General features: G+C 34.9%; 1 protein-coding gene across 1 annotated transcript in view; it reads left to right on the top strand.

The window, feature by feature from the left end:
- Positions 1–20,538, top strand: part of CSMD3 (CUB and Sushi multiple domains 3) — a 767,625-nt gene that overhangs the window by 490,423 nt on the left and 256,664 nt on the right. The window contains exons 23-25 of the mRNA XM_052787755.1: positions 5,374–5,543; positions 13,954–14,110; positions 18,353–18,544. Of these exons, the coding sequence (XP_052643715.1) occupies positions 5,374–5,543; positions 13,954–14,110; positions 18,353–18,544 (519 nt within the window). The remainder of the gene's footprint in view (positions 1–5,373; positions 5,544–13,953; positions 14,111–18,352; positions 18,545–20,538) is intronic.

The raw sequence follows: 20,538 nt of genomic DNA, 5'->3' as shown, positions 1-20,538 counted from the left end.
CATTTGTCCATTTTAGTAGAAACATCAACTTGCTGTAAAATTATGTGTAGGTCTTAAATACAGGACCTTCCCAAATCTGACAATAGTGTCTTTCATTATAACATAAACAATGCAGACAGAAAACTGCCAAAAAAGTATGTGCAAAGTATACTGAAAGTAAATTTAATACGCAGACAGCCACATGAATCTTTTGATGTTCACATCAACTCTGATGTAGATGCATGTACTACAGTGTGAGAGACTGAAAGAGTTAATGTCTCAAACATTGTGGTGAGTGAAGTTCTACAATACATAATAAGAAATTGTAGTTAGTAATTTTTGGCTCTATGAAAGGAAATCTGGTCTTTTGGAACAATGTGAAAAAAGTAAAAAACACTATTCTTATGATTGAAGAAGACAGTGTTCCTTTCATTTTCTTCACCAGCATAGGGTTCCCTGTAGTTAACTCTTTCAGGATACCGAAACCACCTGGAAAACTTTTGATCACCTCATAACTCAGGTTATTCAGGGAAAGAATGCTTCAGTCACAACTGAATCCTTTCAGAATTGTCTTGTTATCCTCTGTTTTGCTGTCTTGTTTTGACAAGAGTCTGTTTTCTTGCTTACATCTGCCATCAGTTGAAGAGATAGAACTTCTGAAGATTAACAGTTTTATAAGAAACAGTTTGTTGAGCACTGAATTTAGATACACTTTCTGAAGTAACTGTTGATTTGCAGTCTACTACCACTGTTGGTTAAAGATAAAATCCTTCTTAGAATGCTTCCACTTACACACCCAGTCAAGCTGTTGCAATGCTCTTAGTCTCCCAACCAAGAGACATCTTTTCAAAATACAGAAGTGCTATTTCTAGCTCTTATCTTTTGATTCCAAGGGATTGCCTTGAAGAAAACAATGGCTGAATTTCAACCTGTAGCAGTACGTCACATTTTTTTGTTTGCTAATTATTTACAGTGAAGACTACATCAGCTGAATTGTGAGAAACCTTGCAAAATTCTCCTAATAAAGCATTTTTTTAAAAAAGCCATTCATTGAAGAACAGTTTTCAAATGGTTAAATTACCCAAACAGATGCATTTCATTCCTTGGTTACAATAACAATAGCACTTTACATGATTACAGAATTTAAATACACTAATAAAGAGTAGTTTAAACTCATCTGTTTTATTATGGAAATGCGCAATGAACACACATTCATAACCAAAAGCATAACAGTAATTTCTTATAAATAGCTCATTATATCAGTATTTTCCTTTCATTATTTTTCTTTGAGTTTTTGTTTATTTTCCTTTCTAATACTGAAACGATTCTATATTTCTGCTGAAGTCCAGAAACAGTGATTTACTGCAATCTTAGTGTTACATCCTTGTACTTTATATGAGGCTGAATTAAAATCTTTGTGGAAACATAGCTGGATGTTGGAATATTCTCCCTATTTCTTTTTTTTCCTACAAGCAAAGTGTGTAGGGTAGGTTCTAAGTTTCAGCTGAAATAAGTGGATTTAAAACAAACAAACAAACAAACTTTGTCATTAAAACAACCTGAATTTCATCTCTGTTGAATAGGGAATGTTACTAAAATGAAACATTAAGGAAGTGCAGAAATGTTAGTAATTTCTGATAACAGCTCTAAGTATGTTTTTAAAGGATGGTCGCAGACTTTCTGTTCCTCTGTGGTTTTTCTTTTACTTCTGAAATACTGTTTTGTCCCTTCTTTTCTCTCTTCTATATTGCCCTCTTTATGCATTTTCCCTTAATTTTATCCTGGTTTGCCTCCTCAGTCTCTTTTTTCTGTCACCCACCGTAATGCCTGTTAAAATTCTTTTCTGAACACTTTAAACAAAATACTTGTATTATTTATATTTATTCTAATCTTAAGAACTCAGTTAACATTTTTTTCCCTGACACTTTTTTACTCAGCGCTTAACTGCACATAGAAGTAGTATGATTTGTTTTGGGTTCGTGTGGCGGGGTTTTTTGGTAGCAGGGGAGAGGCCGCAGGGGTGGCTCCTGTGAGAAGCTGCTGGAAGCTTCCCTGGCTCCAAGTCAGACCCACCGCCAGCCAAGGACGAGCTCATCAGCGACAGTGGTAGCGCCTCTGGGAGAACAGACTTAAGAAGGGGAACCTGCAGTGAGTAGGGGAATTGGAATGTGAGAGGAACCCCTCTGTAGATACCGAGGTCAGTGAAGGAGGAGGGTGAGGAGGAGCAGCGGAGGAGAGGATGCCCCTGCAGCCCATGGTGAGATGGCAGGCTGTCCCCCCCAGCCCATGGAGGGGAGTGGGGGAGCAGATGCCCACCTGCAGCCCGGGGAGGAGCCCACACCCTGAGGAGGAAGGAGCGGCAGAGACAACGTGTGGAGAACTGACCCCAACCCCCATTCCCAGTCCTCCTGTGCTGCTGGGGGGAGGAGTAGAGAAAACCGGGAGTGGAGTTGAGCCAGGAAGGAGGGAGGGGTGGAGGGAAGGTGTGTTAAGATTTGGTTTTACTTCACATTATCCTTGTATTGATTCGATTTGTAGTAAATTAAATTGATTTTGTTTTTTCCCCAAGTTGAGTCTGTCTTTTGCCCGAGACCGTAATTGGTGAGTGATCCCTCCCTGTCCTTGTCTTGACCCACAAGCGTTTCTTTATATTTTCTGCTCCTCATCCCACTGGGGCCAGGGTGGGGGGAGGAGTGAGCAAGCGTCTTCATGGTGCTTTGTTGCTGGCTGGGCTTAAACCACAACATGATTTTTTTTATTTATGCTACAGTATTAACATCAAAGAATAGAAGGCAACCATAGGTTACCTGAAGTTCCATGTAATTTTAAGCAACATAGCTGTCTGTTCATGTTTACAGACAGAAGTGGAGATTGGCAGATAGAACTATCTATGGTATAGTTTAGAAAGTCTTACAATATTAATCACGTATCTTCCCTGTTTGATTCAGCACTTATTCAGAACTATACTGCTGGTGTTTGTGTGTGTGTTTGGTATTTCATGGTTTGTTTTTTTTTTTAAAGTCATAATTTGCACTGACAGTTGGCAAGGAGAGAAGCCAGGATCTAACTGTTGATTTTGTGAGAATCCCTCTGAGAAGTACACAAAAGATGCTACTGTTGTAGGCTCCAGGGTGTGGTTCTGTGGAACTGCAATGGTATAACTGAATGCTATGGGAGAAGTTATTTTATACTGTGGTTTTCAAGACTACTGTTACTAAACTGCTTTCTTGTCTGCTAACACGAGGGTTGTGATCGTACATAAAATGACAGAATGGTTTGGGTTGGAAGGGACCTTTGAAGATCATCTAGTCCACCCCCCTGCTATGGGCAGGGACACCTTCCACTAGACCAGGTTGCTCAAAGCCCCATCCAGCCTGACCCTGAACACTTCCAATGATGGGGCATCCACAACTTGGAACACAACATTCTCCTTCTAAATTAAGAAAAGGACAATCAGATTGATAAATATTATGACATAAAAAATTTCCTTATTCGTAACAGAAAACCTAGCATGGTTCTCAAATATTAGTTAAAAATACCATAACGGTTGGCTCACTGCTGCGTTCAGATTTTAAAAAAATTGGTTTGAATTACAGTTCTGACAAAAACAGAGTTGTTGGATCAACTTAATACCATAATTACCTTGTGCCTTTTGACTTTTCTCTCTCTCTGGAATGGGAAAGGATACCCCACAAACTTGGAATTACAATCATCTTATTCCTATGTGTGGTAATTCAAACTGACCTATGCATCTTCAGAGTAGCAAATAGCTGTTTATTTGAGAATGAAGTAAAAGGATAGACATGATCATGGGGACTAGAAGGTTTTCCAGTTCTGCCTAGATTGTGTGTATCCAACTGTTCTAAGACAAAGTGATGACACCTGAATTATTTGGGTACTTGTTCTGTATCACTATTGAATTAAACATAGTCATCAAGCATTTCTTCTGCTTTGATCTGTGCCTCATTTGGCTTTCTGCACCATGTTTGTTTTAGCTGTGTACAGAAAGAATAGTTAATCAATGGGGTTTTGTCGTGCAGTGTACAAATTTCATATATAAAATATATATTTCAATAGCCTCGATTTCGCTCAAACAAGTCTGGTGAGGGAATTATCATAATGCTAAAAAACAATAATACCTCTTAAAATAGATACCATAGATTGCTTAAACATATTTTCAAACCATTGAAAGTACCACTTAGTTTCGCACAATACAATTTCTTATTCTGTGAAATTATAAACCTGTTTATTTCCCAGGTTAAAATAACTGGGGTGCATTCTCATGAGACTGGGTAAAATAAATGGCAAGAATATTGAAGTCATCCTGAAAACTAACTTAAACCCAGAAAATTTAGTGTTACAGTTAAATTTAAAATTAATCTAAATCTGTTACAAAGAGAGAAAATGCTCTTGTTCTTGCACTGTAATGACCACATTTCAAGACTAAATAAAAAGGGAAGGAAGAATTGTAATAGTTTGTCAGTGTTAATTTTGAAATACTGGTACCTCAGTGATAAAAATGTCTTAATTAAAATTATGTAAGTAAGTAGTCCAAAATATGACAGTAAATGAAAGTTAGTTATTAATGCCCAATGTAGCATTGCCACAAGTTTTTACGTTTTCGGGGGGGGGGTGTTATTAAACTTAATTACCAAAGTCCTCAATTATAAGGTTTCTTTTTTGAAATAATAACAGTATTACTTGGAAACACGTTCTTATTTTTAACTCCTAATCTTAAACCCATTTCATTCCTTTTTCTTTCCCGCCCTGCCCCCTGCCGGGACTTCTTACTATTTTTCTACTTGTTTCTTAACAAAATTATTTTTTTCTGTTGTTTAGCTGGTAGATACAGCATAACTCTTTTTCTAGTGTAATTTGTGCCATTGACTATGTTGTTTATTTTAGTAAATTAATGTTAGAAAAAAATTCTCTTTTTTTCATTAATCTGTGTAAAAATGTGTCTATCTGCATGTATGTATATTTATACATGTGCATGTATATATAAATATATACAGATATAAACTTCTAGAGCACTTTTACTTTCATTTAATTCACAAGTCTTTATGAATTTCTGTGTTGGAGAAGTAAAAACGAGTATATTTCCTCCAAAACAAAATTCAAGAAAGATCCTTTAAAACATTACAATTATGGAATGTGCCATTAATATGATTATAACTCTCCATATTAGTTAACATACTTTAATAAAAGTACTGCAATTTAGAAACATTCTTGTAGCCTTCAATCACTGTCATGAACATGTATTTAGAACTAGATTTTAGATATCAATAAATGTTAAAAATGTTGAACTAGGTTGCATTAACATTCCCATTATCACTATTACTAAAAATATTTGTTTTCTATAAAATATACCTTAACATTTTCTTTTAATTGCAGCTGAATGTGGAGCCTCTACGACAAATAATGAAGGAATCTTACTGTCCCCAAATTATCCTCTTAACTATGAAAACAACCATGAATGTATTTATAGCATTCAGGTACAAGCAGGGAAAGGAATCAATATTTCTGCCAGAACATTTCACTTAGCCCAAGGAGATATTCTTAAGGTATGTAATCATGTAACTTATTTGTTATTTCTAAACTTGTAGTTCCTCATATAGTTGAAGTTTATCTGTTTGTGATAGTACAGTATCAGGTAAGTTTATGTTAAGCGTCTCTTAGAAAATATGTATCTAAACCAGGTCCATTTCTAAAAAGTAAAAAATTAGGCAACCTGAGGTGTTTCTGTAATCTGTTTCTTAACATATAATTTTCTGGCCACATATAATTAAAAAAGAGATTGGAACTGTAAATTAAATGTTGCCTTAATGTGTATTTGTGTTCTATTATTAGTGTTAAATATTCATCATTTACATCTTTTGTAAATTCTGTTTTCTTCATCAGTATCTTTATAACTTGAGCTGTGATCTAAACATAATAAACATTACACCCGGAAGCTTAATTTAATACACTATCTATGTACTACATTTTGTACATGAGGTTTACACTTTAAATGACTCTGATCTTATGTGGTATGTAACATCTCCTGCAAAATGATAATCACAGCAATTACATGCAAAGAGAATTTTTGCATTAAACAAAGAAACAACAAAGGCAAAACCAGGATACTAGAACCTTCCAGAGTTTTTTAGAGTGATTTCACCCTATAAATTCAGTAGCCTTTACTTTGATTTGTTCGCAGATTTTATTAATGTATTCCCCAAAATATACATTTTCAGAGGCATATATTGGTTAGTCAGCTACGTATTTAAAGCTGGTGATGATCAGGGTAAGTGTCTTCTAGCACATACCAACTAAATGCAATAAGATATCCATAAAAAGGATTAAATGATTGTCTAATATTTCCGAATACTCAATTTAATTAAACTTGCCTCTCAGAAATCAAATGAACAACACGTACAATGCCAATCATATTTGAGTAAAAAAAAAAAAAAGTTTTTCTGCCATATTCTACCATGTAGTTATTAAAATGAGAAGCATTATGGGAAGATACATTTCTAAGAAACAACTGTGACTCAGACTGGGTTTTATCTCATCTAACTTTAGCCATCTGAGCATTGAGTTAGGATTTCTGTCATGAGTTGTCAGACATAGGCACTTTCAAAAGGGGTTAATTATACCTAAGGCATAAGCAGACCTAAACTACCAATGTAAGATGAAATCAGGCAGCAAGAATAAAAAAAAAAAAAAAAGGTGGTTTTAAATAAAAATAAGTGTTATGTTCTTCTTAAAACAAAACACAAGCAAACCAAAATAAACCAGAGGCTACTAGATATGCAGCATGCACAGGTATGTTTATTTTATTCTGGCCTTACTGCTTACTTCAGAACCAAGTAGATACCTTTTAATTTTTACATTAATTAATACAGAAAGATTTAATTTGAAAGATGCTTAGTATTTACTAACATATAAATAGCATGGCAAAAAAATGAACAAAACCCCCCAGTTATTCAAGCTGCTGTTAAAACATCCAGATGATGTATGTAAGTATGCCATTTTAACAGTTTTGGAATTTCTTAATGAAGCAGAAAAATTAGTGAAGTTATGGCAAGATGTTTAAATTAACCAACATTAGGATAAGAATTGAAGTCAGGTCTTACATTTGAACTTGAATCCTTATCCACCCAAATCACTATCCTAATATTCCTGTCCACATTTTTCATGCCCATCCAATAAAAGTATGTGGCTGCATTTTCCTCAGGACTTTCTAGGTTGAAACCATTCAACTCTATTATCTTAGTGTAAAAGTCATAGCACTGTAGGGAGGGAGCTACAGTTATATACAGTTATCTAAACTTTATATATATATATATATAAAAATATATATAAATGACTATGAATATAGAGCAATTAAAACTATTTTTTCTTTTTTTCTTCCTTAATCATTTAATGCACATACAACTGTGAAAAGATCTAGGCACTTAAGTTTTCTCAAGTGCCATTCCAACCACGTGCACTACAGATGTTTAACTAGAAAATGTTAACTCAGAGTATAAGGTAAAATTCTATTTTAATATTGCTGCTCAATTAATATGAACTTAAGAGTAATGCCAAATTAATTCTAAATGGAGAGAAGCCACCACTCTGCTGTAAATGTCTGTGGTAGAAATATTTGCTGTGTCTTGCAGGTATGTCTATTAGATGAAAGTAATATCTAGTAATTAGAGTGTTTGTTTTTCAAGTCAGCAACCTTGAATTATAATAATGAGCTGAAGTCCCTTCCAATCTATTAAAAAAAAAAAACAAACCCTACAAGAAGTGTTCTTTATTATGATTATTACTTTTTTGAGCCTGATATTGTAGCAAGACAGAGGCACTTGACCTTTAATATTGTGGGAAGTAATGGTATCTGTGGAACCCATTGTGCCTCTTCTTGCCTCATCTCTCAGATGAAGCTCTTACAAATTGTCTTAATTCCATCGGACTCTTTTTTCATGTGTTCATCTGATAAAGGAGTCTTGTTTCAGGAAATACAAATCAGCAGTCACACATTCCAAAACTTTTCTCATGGAAACAGTTCTGAAGTTGTCTGTTGATCCCTATTATTATTGATTGCTTCTCATCTCCAGGAGCTGAAAAAGAATCAGTAGAAGATTTGGTGTGTGACTGTTTTGGGAATATGCCTAGTATTTATCATTAATCTCTTCAAGATCAGGAAAGCAGTCTTGGTTATCCACATTTTTTTCCCTGTATTCTCTTGGACTGATTTACATTAATCCCAGTAAAATATCTTTGAAGATAAGTTTGCAGGAACTTCCTTTTATTTTTGTAGAACCAGTAACTAAAATGAAAAAAGGGAAGATACTGCCTAATTTGCCTATTTTTCTGACTGTGGAGAAGACAGTTTTGGCTACAGGAGTAGGACATTAGTGTTATACTTTAACTTTAGTTTTAAGTGAATCAATAATAGTCAACAAATGCTGTAAACCTATCTAATATATATCACTACTTTGTAAATGTATGTAAACATTAAGGCCTTGACCAAACTCTAAGAAATCTCTGAGGTAAGTAAAGAATAATGAAGCCTTCTAGAATGAAAAATGGCAATGGAAGGAAGTTAAGTAAAAAAAAGGATTATCATCCAGTCTTACAGCAAACAGCTAAGTGACGTATAGTGAGTACACAGTTCCCTTTTAACTATGAACTAGGGAGGGTAAGGAATTCACCATTTGGAAGCCAAGATATTTAAACAACAGCTTCCAGACAGGGCTTCCTTTCCCCAAACACAAATGAAGCAGCTCCGTAATATTTCATAGTTAAAGCTCAGTTTTTTAGCTACAGACTTTGGTTAATAAATGGATAATGCATCTCTGATCTTCAGAACTGATAGATGAAAATGTTGGCAAAGTTAATCATGTACTTTGTGTTACTTTTTCTGTCAGCTAATATTTTAGATTACTAGAGCTATGCAGATAAAATTCCATTCAAAGTCTGAACAGACTGAATATTATACTAACCTTCTGATGTTGTTTAATCAAGTCATGGGGTCTGCTGCTTGCCACATGAATTAACTGACCATGGATCAAATCTATACCTGACAAGCACTGTGAGTGAAACAATGAAACAGCTGCTCTGGGAATACAGCATTAGAGGGAAACAGCATATTTAACACAAATAAATAACTGCCCTTACAACTGCCCTTACTGTTACTCCCCAGCCAGAGAAGGTAATTCTTACTTACCAGTTCTGAACTGGTATAGAACAGAGGTTTCAGAACATATAATTTGTTTTTAATTTGCTTCATTTAGTATGCAATTCTGTTTTTTTCTTTTTGATGTAACTGCTCTGGCTACTTATATTAATGTTGTAGGTGGGTTTTTTTGTTTGGCTGGTTGTTTTTTGTTGGAAACTATAAAAAATATGTAAGTCTCTCTTTTTTTTTTTGTGTGTGTGTAGGGCTATAACCTGCTCTTGATAGCGCCATATTGTGTTTTAATATTCATGAAAGTTTCATGAAGGCATATGAAGAATTTAAGATCTGTATAGTCATTATATGCCAATCCATTTAATATTAATCTCAAAAACTGTATAACAATTCTTTCCTACTTTGTAATTGTACTGATAACTGAGTTTGTGCACTCCACAGAATTCAAATTTTTTAGAGTAAACTGCCTATGTGGGAGGCAGGGAAAAAGAATACATGGTTTCCAAAGTATGAGAACATTTCTACCTGCTTTTTTTCCCTGCTTTTATCTCCCTCCACCAGTTTTTCTTCTAAACTCCATAGTCTTTGATAGCTGTAAGCAAACGCTTTAGATTTGCATGGAAAGGAACAGAGTTGCCATTCTTCTACTTGCCTGAATAGTCCATTGTTAGTGGTGAACACTTTATTTGTGTTGAAATCAGTTGAATGCAGAATGTATTCTTTTATGTCAAAGATCTTTTAATATACTTCTCTAATTTACTGGGGGAAAGGCATCTTTTATTAGAATTGAAGCTTGAACAAAGAAAACAATCATATTATCTTTATTTTCAGTAGATTTCAACATAAATAAAAATGTACCTATGCATGGTACTACTTCCATGGTACAGATTCCATAAGTAAACCTAAAACAAAAAGAGAAAGGAACACCAAGTATGAAAAGGACTGAGATGGGAAGAAAACATCAGTTGTTTGTGGGGATTTTTTTTTCCTTTTGTAGCAGGTTATGCTCTTGGCAGTATAATAGTGAGAGCTGATGTGCTAGATGAGATTGCACCTATGTGGAAGGAAATGGCTTTAAGTATAATTTTTGAGACTGTAATGAAGCAATCTTTCTTCTTCCTTCTACTAAAATGCTCAGTGCAGCAACAGGCAGGTAACAGTGTGTCAGTAAACCAAATAGAATAACTGGCATTAAGGGTCCCCTTCTTCTGTGCTTGGCTCAGCACTCTGTGCTCCTGCAAAATATGGAGGATTCAGTTTTACTGCATTTGTTTGCTCTCTCACTTGTGGGCCAGCTTTGAAGTGTGTGCACATGATTCAGTTTTTGAGTGTTTTTGTGCAAAAGACTTTGAAGGGAGGTAATGTTTGGGGCTTTTTGGTAATTTATTTCTTAAGAAACTCCACAATTGCTATCATAATCCTTTTAGGAATATCATCCTGAAAACATGAGTGAGAAATAGGTAATAAATGTAGGGGACAAAAAAAACCCCCTAAACATATGGGCCCTTTTCTGTCTTTATATTAGTGCTTCTATTTGCATGTGATATAAATGATACATTTGACAGGGTGTTGACAGCCTCAGCTCTGAGCTGCTGATTTTATGTTATTTCTTCTCTTTAAAAAGGCACAGATCTTCATATCCATATGCCTTTTATGTTTCAATGGCAAATCTCAAAAATAGTTTGATTAAAATGCACAAATTTAATACAGTCACTTTATACTATTCCCCTGCTAAAATTTTATGGAGTTAAATAAGTTAGCAGAAAAAAGGCCATTAATTTCCATTCAAAATTTGTTGATAGTGGAGCCCCTCGAAAGCTTAGGAAGTTTTATTTATTCTCTAACTGCAAATGCAAATATAACCCCTCCTCCCCAAATTAAACATTACATCTATCAGTTCAAATTATATTTATGTAAACAGTGTTCACTATTAACATCATTCTCTATAACATTTCAAAATATCATTGTGATATGAAGAGTGTTGACGAAATTTTCTGTGCCTTTGCTCCTCTGTATGAATTAATCATTTAACAGATCGGGCCTTTAAATAGCTGATAAAGGTGGACCTCTGTTTTCCAAATAGCTTGTCACTGGCATATTCAGTCATTATACAGTCATGAATCAATTATCTTTGCATGAATGCTACAGGATGATTTTAAGGAAAACGCATCCAACCAATAATATTTTCATAATTATTATTCTTGGCCATACATTTAGCACCCAAGTGACATAAATCCAGATGTGCTGGCAAGGCCTATAAGAAAGAATATTCCTATATTAAAAATAAGATAATGGTGCTACCTTAATTCACGTACAATCTTGTGTTCTGCATCAAATTCTGAAACTGAATTACTAACTCATTCAAAATCTTAAGCAAAACTCCCACCTGCTTTAGGAAGGTTAGAAAGAAAATGCTGGTTCTGCAAATCTCACAAGGCAATGTAGGCTGTTACCACTTTCTGTGCAACTTAAACTGTATCATTTAAATTACATCTAGAAATTTCTGTTTAGTGCCCATTAACTTGAATGAAGCACAAAAAAGACAATGTGACTTAAATTGAGAATTATACTACAAAATACGCATCCATTTATTGTCCTAAGGGACACCCCACTATCTCAAGAAGAGGGGTATATGTTACTTTGAATATTTGAAAGTCGGCAACCAAAAGAAAAAAAATATATTTTAATTTCATGTTCAAATGAATCACATCCCTCCCTCATCCAAATGCAGTTCTCCTACTCAAAGAATCATAGACTTGCAGAAGTGTTAGGGTACGTTAAATTTTGTTCCTTCATAGAAATTATATAGGCTTAGAAGTATAACTGGGACAGCTAGTTAGTCCATAAAGTAGAATTAGTGTCAACTCTGGAGAGATGTCAGTGTGCCAATGTGAAAGGTTTAATATGGTAGGACAGTTAACAAAATTGGCAATAAATTATGTGTTGGAAAATTCGAACATGCAGAAAATTGGTATCATGAAGTGGCTTATGGGAAGTTCTGGTGAGACATTGAGAATAGCTGGTATAACTTAATAGCTTCCTTTGGTTAATTATTAGTGATACATGCATAGCAGGAAATGGATTACTCTTATGTAGTGTTTAAAAATAAAATAAATCCTGAATACTTGGGTGTTATTAGTTATAAGTAGCTTGGAGAGATTAGGAGAAAGAGCATCAAATTTAAGCTGGGTTTTCTTTAAGTTTGTCATGATGTAAATATCTTTGTGGGATAGTAGTAATTCTCCTGGAATGGGTGTTTTTCTTTCAGTTACCAAAACAAAACTAAGTCTATTTCAGAACTAATTTTCTGTTGTTTTTTTCTGGCTTGGTTACTGATCTCAATATAGTTTTAAAGAAGCTTTAAATAAAATAGAGAAATCCATTTTAATACTATTTTATATATTTTAAATTACTTTTTTAGTTGATAAGCATTAATTGCCTTTTTTTTTCTTTAATTTCTTATTTTTACTCCATTTAAGGACAATGGCATTTAAATGTGAACTTTGCTTGGAATTTATTTGCTTGTTTCAGTAAGATACAAGAAATGATGCCAAGTCATTTTGCAGTGCTTCTTAAACAGTTGTACAATTATTTATTCATCAGAGGTGACTAGAAGTGGCTTATTTGTTTTATTTCAGCATATCATTAAATGTGAAATCTTTGTTATTACTAGAGACATAAGGATTTCTGAAAAATAAGATTTACGTATATGTCATTCTCACAGAGGGGGAACAGGCATCAATATTTCACATTCACTTTGTTGCCTCACTACTATTGCTGGTGTATTTGTTTTGATTTCTTTGTGGTATAGATTCCTGTTTACAAATGAAAGCTTTAATTACATTTTAAATTAACACAATTAGATCTTATTTAGAACTGGAGACAATTCTCTGTTTTTTTACTAGAGCTTTAGAATTTCCCTCTATTGCAATTTAAAAATTATTCAGAGGTCAATTTACTGATTTGCATGTGAAATTTTTCTTAAAAAACATTTATCAAATTTTCAGTTATCATAGAAGGCACTAAATAAATCCTACAGGACAGAGTGGCTGGGTTAGCTATTATTAAGTTTTAGTTTAACTATTTTTAGGAATTAGAGGAATGTTTTAAAGCAACCAAGCTTGTAAAGAAATTTGCTGAGAATTATTAAAAGATTGTTTTATATATTTAGTAGTCTGATAGAAGTTTCCATTTCAAATACGGAAAAGAACAACTCTTGAAGAAGAAGAAATAATAAAAGTGCTGTATTCCAATTTACATATAGATTACATGACTCTTTCAACTTACAGAAGCAGTTGTTCGACTTATTTTATTTCCTAGTCTCCTTTTACTTTATAGTCATATTTGAACCTCTCTTTACATAGAAAAAGAATTTGGTGATTTATTTAACAAGCCAAATTTGGGGAGATGTGAGCTTTTCTATTATGCCATCTCAGTGACTTGAGGCAGACACAGCTACACAAAATAGTTGTTTGCTGATAGTTTATGACCAGCATTGCAATACTGGCAGTGAAAGAGAAAACACAGAGGTTTAAAAACATCAAGCTGATATGGCACCTCTGTCTAATTCTATTGTTAGGCAAAAAAGGAACTGACATGTTTTAAACTGTGCATTTGAAAAATCACCACAATTAAGTCAGTTTAACTCAAGAGAGGCAAACAGCATATCCAAATAGTACTTCAGGTTGACTGGCAATAGATCTCCCTTGGCAGAGCTGTCCTTGCTCTTAATGGAGATGTACAGAATTAGTTTGTAAATCAAATATCTCATTTTATTTTTCATAATTGTAAAACTCTCATTTGTTTTACAGATCTATGATGGCAAAGACAACACTGCTCACCTGCTGGGTGCATATTCTGGGGCATCATTAAGAGGCCTAACGCTAAGTAGTACTTCAAATCATTTGTGGTTGGAATTTAACTCAGACATGGAGGGCACTGATGAAGGTTTTCAGCTTGTGTATACCAGTAAGTATTTGAGAAAATAGTAGTAATAGATTTATGATTTTAAAGGAATGAAAATTCTTTGCTCATAAGATGAAAATGCAGTCAAAAGACAAATAATGACAAAATCGACAGCAAATCACTCATCACTCATCAAAATAACATAGTTCCATAATTGTACCTCAAAAACCCCTAAACATGTAGCATACTGAAACCTTGCTTTGACAGTACTTTGCATAGTTTGATACTTAAACCACTTTTTTTTCTAGAGGGTTATTTTGAAGTTTTTTTCAGTCTTGGAAAGGATAAGAAAAAAATTTCAGTTGTATTAGCATATAAAAATATCTAAGCATGTGAGTAGTTTTAAATGTGTAACTAAAACCCATTGTTTCATCAAGATAATTCGTAAGTAAAAGACATTCTCCATCTCAAGACTCATGTTCAATACTAACTTTGCATTAGGCTAGCAATTTCTCACTTTGGATTATTGTTTAGAATAATCCAATTTGGAACCAAAATGATAAAGAAAGATACCTAAAAAAACCTTATTACCTAAATGTAGACTGACAAAATTAAACTACAAAGATTAGAAGAGGAAAAATCTTATCAGATCTCTGGCTTAGAGGGTATACAGGAAACAGCGATACACATATATTTTATCAAGTGGCAACTTCTGAAAATGTATGTGATTGTTACACATATCTATTGGCATGCAGTGTATATGACTTCTTTACTGTATAATTATTTCATCGTTGCTGAATTATTGTATAAAACCGACTTTTAGCAAGCAGAACAGTATTATAAGTTAATTCTGCAATGCAGCTGTCAACATCCTTTTTTCTCCCTGTGCTTACATTATTTATTTTCACCTATTCAAAAAATATTCTTATGTTTCAAAAACTCTCCATCATGTTTTTAAAACTAACGCTTATAAAAATAATATAAGTCTAGCAGAATGAAAGGAAAATATTTCAAGATATTACAAGAGTATGTAATTATTTTTCCTGTGAAAGTTGCGTAATTATACCACGTAATAACCTGTGATAGCATAGGACTGTAGCCTATGATTAAAGATAGGCCTTCCAGTGCTGTGTTACTATGTAAGTGCCAAGGTATTTCATTTTTCTTATTTATATAGGTACAGCCAAGCCCAGCACTTGAACCTTATCATTAACATTTCCTGTTTTTTGAGACAGGCATTCTCGTAGAATACACTTTCCGAGCCTGCATAGTTATTAGCCTTAACAGTGCTGAATCTTCTTTTGTAGATATTTGTAGAATTGGAAGAGAAAAAGTGAGAAAAACTCAGGGGTCAAAATAAAGACAGGAAGGAAACAGAAAAAGAAAAACCAAGTGATGCAAAGGCAGTCAATCATCACCTCCCACAAGCAGACCAATGCCCAGCCAGTATCTGAGCAATGGCCCCTTTGGAAAGACTAACCCCTAGTTTTATTGCTGAGCAAGACATTATATGGCATGGAGTATCTCTTTGGTCACTTGGGGTCAGCTGTCCCAGCAGTGTCCCCTTCCAGCCTCTTGCCCACCTCCAGCCTACTTGCTGAGAGGACAGAGTGAGAAACAGAGGACTTGATGCTGTGCAAGTACTGCTCAACAATAGCAGAAACATTGACTAAACCAGTGTTGATAACACACCAATCTAAATCACAGCACTGTATGGTCTGCTATGAAGATAATAAACTCCATCCCAGCCAGACTCAATATACTCCATCTCCTTTATACTCTCCCTTCAGATTTATATGCATGGATAAGATCCCCTCGAGCCTTCTCTTCTCCAGGCTGAACAGTCTCAGCTCTCTCTGCCTTTACCTATAGGAGAGATGCTCCCATCCCTTAATGATCTTAGTGGCCCTTCACTGGACTTTCTTCATTAGCTCCACATCTTGTACTGGGGAGCCCAGAACTGGGCACCATACTCCAGATGTGGCCTCAACAGTGCTTAGGGTAGATGGGAAGGATCATGTCTGTTGACCTGCTGGCAACATGCCTCCTAATGCAGCCCAGGATACCATTAGCCTTCTTTGCTGCGAGGGCACATTGCTGGCTCATGTTGAGCTTGGCATCCATCAGGACCTCCAGTACGCTTCTGCAAAGCTGCTTTCCAGCTGGGTGGCCCCCAGCATATTCTGGTGCATGGGGTTGTTCCTCCCCAGGTTCAGGACTTTGCAATTCTCCTTACTAAACTTCCTGATGTTCATGTCAGCCTGTTTCTCCAGCCTGTTGAAGTCCCTCTGGATGGCAGCATGACCCTCTGGTGTACCAGCCACTCCTCCCAGGTTGGTGTTATCATCAAACTTCCTGAGGGCGTGCTCTGCCCCTTCATCCAGATCATTAATGAAGATGTTGAACAGGATTGGACACAGTATTAACCCCTAGGGCACACCACTAGTTACTGGCCTCCAACTGGATTTCATGCCACTGTTCATCACCCATTGACCATTTCCCATTTTGGGAAAGACAGCTAATATTTGTTTTGCATAGATATAAACAAGGAAACCTTCCAAAAGTACCATGGGCTTACCCTTATGCTTTTAAGCAGAAAAAAAAAATCCCCACAAGATGTAATGAAACATTCCGTGTCTTCAGGGACACGTTGTGAGGATTCGTGTTCTTTCAGTTGCCTAAAATAGCCAGCTATTGCCATTCTAGATCCTCTCCACTATGCTCCTAGCTATCAGGTGCTTCTCCAGAAGGATACAGTTTTCCCTTTGGTACTGTTGCCAGAACTGCCAGCACTGTGTGGATAGCTGAAATAACTTAGGACAGCAAAAATGCTTCTAGTACCTATGCTTAGGCAATAGAGTTACTTGTTCACGTTCAAGAGGGAAGTGATCAGTTAAAAGACTACTTTGGTGCTGTGTCTATAAGCAGGCCATCCAGAGTTGAGGACGTTTCAGTGATCAAGGCACATTTTAACTTCTTTTCACACAGTATGATCAACATTTTTCTTAGACAGGAAATTCTAACTTGTCAGTAAGTATCCAGACTGGCAATATCAAAAAAGGTTCTTCATTTGGAACTCACATTAACCCCTTTTAGAGCTCCTGCAGTGCAGTCTGTTCTGGGAAACAATAGCTTAGCTAGGAATGAGAAAAGTTCAGCTCAGAGCTTGTGAAGGCTCTTCAGGAGGTGAGCCATTTTCAGTGAGACATTAAATGAGCTGAAGGAAGAACAGGGAAGACAGAGCATTTGACCTATTTTTTTCCTTATGTGAGCAAACAGCCTTATCCAACCTGAAGCATTTTGTCTGTAAAATAAAATAATGACCATTTTTTCAATCAATCAATGGTAATGATTCAGTACCTGAGGAGACATTGTGAAAGGCTACCAACTGTTGACCAGATGGACAAATACTGTGTAAGTGACTTCACTAAACAATGCAGATGCGAAACCCCTTCATTTGCTCCCATGTCACCTACATACAAGAATATCAGTCTGACACAAAGCACCTTTTTTACCTACAAACAGTTTGAGCTGCATGGTATTGATAAAAACTGTTTGGTTTTGAACAAAGTGAGGTTTCGAGCTGCTTCTCTGTTAATAACAGAAAATCTTACTTGGAATAGAAAATATTTCCCCCAAATTACAGTTTATGTTTCCCAAAATGTTAATATGCTTCCCTGTTTCCATATAATGCATAAGTCATTTTGTTTCCTTCTTGCTCCACATCTCTTAATTCTCCAAAATGTCTAAATTGTTTGGCTTGAATTCTCTATATCATCATTATCATTGCTTCCTGCATGTAGTTTTAAAATTTACAATCTACTGAATGCAGGATTATGGTAGGTATTGATGAATACAACAGTATTTCTTTGGTGCCATAGGTGCTATTGTGCCGTTCTTGTTACTGTGCACAACAACAAATCTGCTGTGCAGTTTTGTTTATGAGCCTTTAAATGTCTATTCACAAACTAGATAGTCATCAAAATAAATGGACAATCACTTTAAATGCCATTTTATCATTTATCATATCATTTTAGAACTGATTGATAATGGTAATGAATTTCCTTCTAAGTCTTTAATTGGACTCTTAGGAAAAATGTTATGACACAGTTTGGTTTGCATGCTCTAAGTGAGGGGTATAGACAGTTATCCTTTAGACTGTTTAAAAACAGAGAAGAAACTTTAAATATGTTGTTACATGAAGTCTGAAAATGTTTGCTTTCCATTGGAAAACAGAAAATCTTAATTTCATTAATGTATCTAGCTCTTTGATTTTGTAACTATAATGTGTTGTTCCTACCACAGGTTTTGAGCTTTCACATTGTGAGGACCCTGGTGTGCCACAGTTTGGATATAAAATCAGTGACCAAGGCCATTTTGCTGGAAGCACTATAATTTATGGATGCAATCCAGGTTACACACTCCATGGAAGTAGCCTTTTAAAGTGTATGACTGGAGAAAGAAGGGCATGGGACTATCCTCTGCCATCATGTATTGGTAGTAGACTCTTATTTTTTATTTACTTAAATTATTACCTGAATATAAGAAAGAAAAAAATGTAAGGATTGTTAGATCTATGTGAAATCTGATCTGTATGTATACAGATCTAGTTACACATACATTTACACATCTGTGTGCATAGATCTCATCTAAGTCTATGTGAGTGGTGTTGCTTTTTTTAGGTTAAGAAAATATAGTAATTATTAAACGTTCGTGCATACTGAAATTCCTAATACGTGAAAATCTAGTTATAGTCAGCAAATAGTCAACATAAAAAGACAGCTTAATCAGAAAGCCAGGACCATATATGTTTTATGAGGGGTTCTAAAACCAGTATTTTTTTTTTATTTCATCTAACTAACACTAAGCTAGAAAACTTTTCACATATTTACATATAAATACTACAAAATAAATTAGAAGAAAAACTTAAAGATATAAAGAGATACAGACATATTACTTGGCTTCTGTTACGTTGCTGTGATGAATAACACAATATTATACACTTTATTACAATATCATGATAACTTTATAGGTTGTGCAGGTACCTACAGGCTCAATTCCTGAGCAAAAAGACGACAAGACTTAAATATTCTAGTAACTTTCTTCCTTTTTCATCTCCTTTTGGAGGAAATTTGGATTGAGTGAGTAGGGGAAGCAAGAGGTGAAATGCACTTTGTGCCTAGATTTAAGTGTGACAGAAAACAGTGTACTTTGACATATCTTCATCAAGACATAAAGCCCATTTAAGAAAAATATGCAAAAATAAGAACTGAACAGCTCTCTTAGAGTAATGTTTAGGGAAAAAATGCTTAAATCCCAAATCTGTGATAAGCCTTAACTAATTTCTACATCATTTAGGGTATATGAAACCAAAGAATTAGGGGGAAAGCATGGCACTGTAACATGCAAGTAGCAAATGGGAGGTGTACAAAGAACATATGATGGAAGTTGAAACAAAAAGATCAAATAAAATGTGAAGGTGCCAGAAGGTTGAAGTTAAAAGTTTCAATATCAAATTACATTTTCAGTTCCATTATAAGCATTAAAAATCATAGAATGTATCACCATAGCAACACTCAGCTATATATGTGAGTTCTTGCTTGGTTTTAAAACAGACCAAGGTGAAAATGTCTAAAATTATTCCTTCATTTTTTTATTGATTATCTAGATTATGTACTGTGCGCTATTCGCACTAACTGGGGGAGCTTCAACTTTCTCATATTCTAAGCAGATACTGAAAACCTCATATAGTTCAAATCTAGACAGTCTACTGGATGGGGATCACTAGACAGCTCACAGGTGGGAGTTGAACACTGTTGTTGTGTGTCCCCTACATGACAGAAGCTGTTTGGAGGGAGGCCCCTGGATTTAATTATTCAGCAGTTCCTTTCCAAAATAGATGCATACAGCTCAAAAGGTACAGGTTGGCCACCTTTGGATTAGGAAGTGAGCCAGATTCAGAGCTGATATAAACTAACAAAAAATTTCAGTGAACTGAAATCTAGAGTTGAATCTGGACATCTGTTAAAAGTGATGATATGCTGCATATACGCAAGGTTTTATATTCTTTTTTGTTTCAATACTGGTAAACTATGCAACTTAAATCACTATCTTTCAAAAAAAATAACACACAAATTAAACACCTGGATTTTTGCACTTCCACCAGACTCTTTGTGGAAACTGCAATACAGTTATTCCAAAATGTTCTGTATAGGTTAATCTACTTAGAATGTGAATCAACCTGTGGTGTAAACTTCTTGAGTTTTGAATCAATCTTACTCAAAACATAGCTATTAGTCTGCTATTCACAGGGAGGTTACTTATCCATCCAGTTCAGAATACCATGTATTTGTATACATTGCTCTTCATTAAGCAAACAAAAGTACATAGATGGTGTCATTTTAATGAGCTTAGAAATTATTTATATTGATTTTGTCTGAATCAGTTAGGTATTTCTCCATAGTGAAATAATAAAACATGTTACTTGCATC

The sequence above is a fragment of the Harpia harpyja genome, chromosome 5 (assembly GCF_026419915.1).
Source record: "Harpia harpyja isolate bHarHar1 chromosome 5, bHarHar1 primary haplotype, whole genome shotgun sequence".
Classification (NCBI taxonomy): domain Eukaryota; kingdom Metazoa; phylum Chordata; class Aves; order Accipitriformes; family Accipitridae; genus Harpia; species Harpia harpyja.
The sequence above is the reverse complement of the archived record's forward strand: the minus strand, read 5'-3'. Positions and strand labels throughout refer to the sequence as shown.